We start from the raw sequence: 2,500 nt of genomic DNA on the forward strand, positions 1-2,500 counted from the left end.
TACATGGTTAGATTAGGTAAATATAGACATTGAGAGATAAGCAGAGATAGGCCTAGTTAGGTTAGGTCCAGCAGATACTTAGATAAACGGGTAGACTGAGAGATTAATAGATAGACAAAATAATATAGATAAATAAGCACAGCCTGCAAAACTATCACTAACATTATGAATAACCCCTTGAACACCCTAACAATTAAAAAAAAAATCATTAAAATACCACAAATGAGGCAATTAGACATTCAACAAACAAATTCTTCTATCTGTCTATGTCTAAAGTTTGTAAAAATAAAAAAAGACTTTAAATATGTGTGGCCAGCTGTAGTAGTAGTAGTAGTAGTAGTAGATAGTAGTAGTAGTAGTAGTAGTAGTAGTAGTAGTAGTAGTAGTAGTAGTAGTAGTAGTAGTAGCTGCAGCAGCCTTTCCACTAGGGATTGAGAGAGCTATTAAGGTGAAAGATAGGTGTCTGATTCACCTGATGTCACCTGGATGGCTATGAACAACAACAGAAAAAATCACTGGAATACACAGACAGACAGACAGACAGACAGACAGACAGACAGACAGACCAATGACAGAAAGAGACAGAGAGATGGAGACAAACGAAACAGATAGATAGATAGTGAAATGACCACACAAAACACACACACACACACACACACACACACACACACACACACACACACACCTGTTGAACACAGTAAGATGCCAGCCAGTTCTTGTCAGTATCTGATCCTCAACACTCTTGAGAATCCTTTGAACCTGAGAAAAGAGAAACACTCATTAATTAAATGCCCACCATCACTGACCATTCCATACTAATTAAATACACAAAAAACAAGATAATACTAATAATTTATGAGTACAGAGACAACAGGTGGAGAGTCTGAGGTGAGGAACAGCTGAGAATAATAAATGCACTGAAAGTCAACCTTGTAATTGTGAATAAGGCACTTCTGATTGTGAACGAGGAAGGTTTAGAGATACAAACACTGTGAAAAAAAGCTTATCTCTCTCTCTCTCTCTCTCTCTCTCTCTCTCTCTCTCTCTCTCTCAGCCTACTTCTGTGAGGGAGGGAAAAGGCCGTCAGGGGGATGATTCTGTAGTATTTTTGGTGTTTTGGAGATAGTCTAGGTAGTGAGGAAGAGTTGAGATGTAGAAATTAATGAATCACAAAGAAAAAGCATCAATATATTCAGATTAATCAAGAGTGATACAAGACATCCACCACTATAATATCACCAGTAGGCAAGACATTCACTGTGATGATGACACAAACCACAAGGTCTACAGCAATGTGGCACTAACCCATGTCAGCTTGAAGGCAGAGTCTGTAGCAAGCTTCACTTCAAAGGCAGGAACTTGTGGTGCCATTGCAGGTGTCTTGTTAAACTGTCCCCTGGTGTTCTTGGCAAATATGCAACACTTCTTCAGGTATTTCCTCTCCTCCCACCTGCATCTAACAATGAGTTGAGAGGTGATAAATATATAAATACACAAACAAAAAGATAAAACCATAGATTAGGGCAGCAGATTAGGCTGGTGTAGACTGGTGATGACATCTCAAGAGACAATATGATGACATGTAGACAGACTGACAGTATTGGCAACACTGAATTGCAACTGGTGTTTCGGGTGTTTCGGGGTGTTCTGACGTGTCACAAGGGCGCCAGAAGTATTTGGTAATTACCTGCGGGTCGATGGCAGCCTGCAGTCATCACCGCTAATCCTTCCTGCATTTCTGAAGCTTTCCCTACTCAAATTCCACCTCCTGAAATGATTCGGTTAGGTTACATTAGGCTGTGTCTGTAATAAGGGACCACACCTGTACATGAGGTCTGATCACGGCCAAATATAACTAATGTTTTCTTCAACACTTTCACTTTTAATAATATTTCATGAACAGCAGTGAAAGAAAAAACATTAAGAGGAGGAGGAGGAGGAGGAGGAGGAGGAGGAGGAGGAGGAGGAGGAGGAGGAGGAGGAGGAGGAGGAGGAGGAATAAGACATACAAGGAAACAGGAATAATAGAAGGAATACAAGGGGGAGGAGAAGGAGGAGGAAGAGTAACAGGTGATAGACTGAGTAAGAGGAGGAGGAGGAGGAGGAGGAGGAGGAGGAGGAGGAGGAGGAGGAGGAGGAGGAGGAGGAGGAGGAGGAGGAGGAGGAAGAGTAACAGGTGATAGACTGAGATAGAGGAGGAGGAGGAGGAGGAGGAGGAGGAGGAGGAGGAGGAGGAGGAGGAGGAGGAGGAGGAGGAGGAGGAGGAGGAGGAGGAGGAAGAGTAACAGGTGATAGACTGAGTAAGAGGAGGAGGAGGAGGAGGAGGAGGAGGAGGAGGAGGAGGAAAATGAGACTTAGGACAGCTAAAACATACATTAATGCAAGCAAGCAAGCAACACACACACACACACACACACACACACACACACACACACACACACACACACACACACACACACACACACACAGGCAGTTAGGTGTCAATACAACACCACACAGA

General features: G+C 42.8%; 1 protein-coding gene across 5 annotated transcripts in view; it reads right to left on the reverse strand.

The window, feature by feature from the left end:
• Positions 1 to 2,500, reverse strand: part of LOC135100101 (uncharacterized) — a 22,504-nt gene that overhangs the window by 962 nt on the left and 19,042 nt on the right. For 4 of the 5 annotated variants that reach the window (XM_064003062.1, XM_064003065.1, XM_064003064.1 and 1 more), the window contains exons 3-5: positions 1,688 to 1,768; positions 1,306 to 1,456; positions 686 to 759 (exon numbers count right to left, since the gene is read on the reverse strand). In XM_064003062.1, the coding sequence (XP_063859132.1) occupies positions 686 to 759; positions 1,306 to 1,456; positions 1,688 to 1,768 (306 nt within the window). The remainder of the gene's footprint in view (positions 1 to 685; positions 760 to 1,305; positions 1,457 to 1,687; positions 1,769 to 2,500) is intronic. The other variant, XM_064003063.1, reaches the window with a different exon arrangement.

The sequence above is a fragment of the Scylla paramamosain genome, chromosome 4 (genome assembly GCF_035594125.1).
Source record: "Scylla paramamosain isolate STU-SP2022 chromosome 4, ASM3559412v1, whole genome shotgun sequence".
NCBI lineage: Eukaryota > Metazoa > Arthropoda > Malacostraca > Decapoda > Portunidae > Scylla > Scylla paramamosain.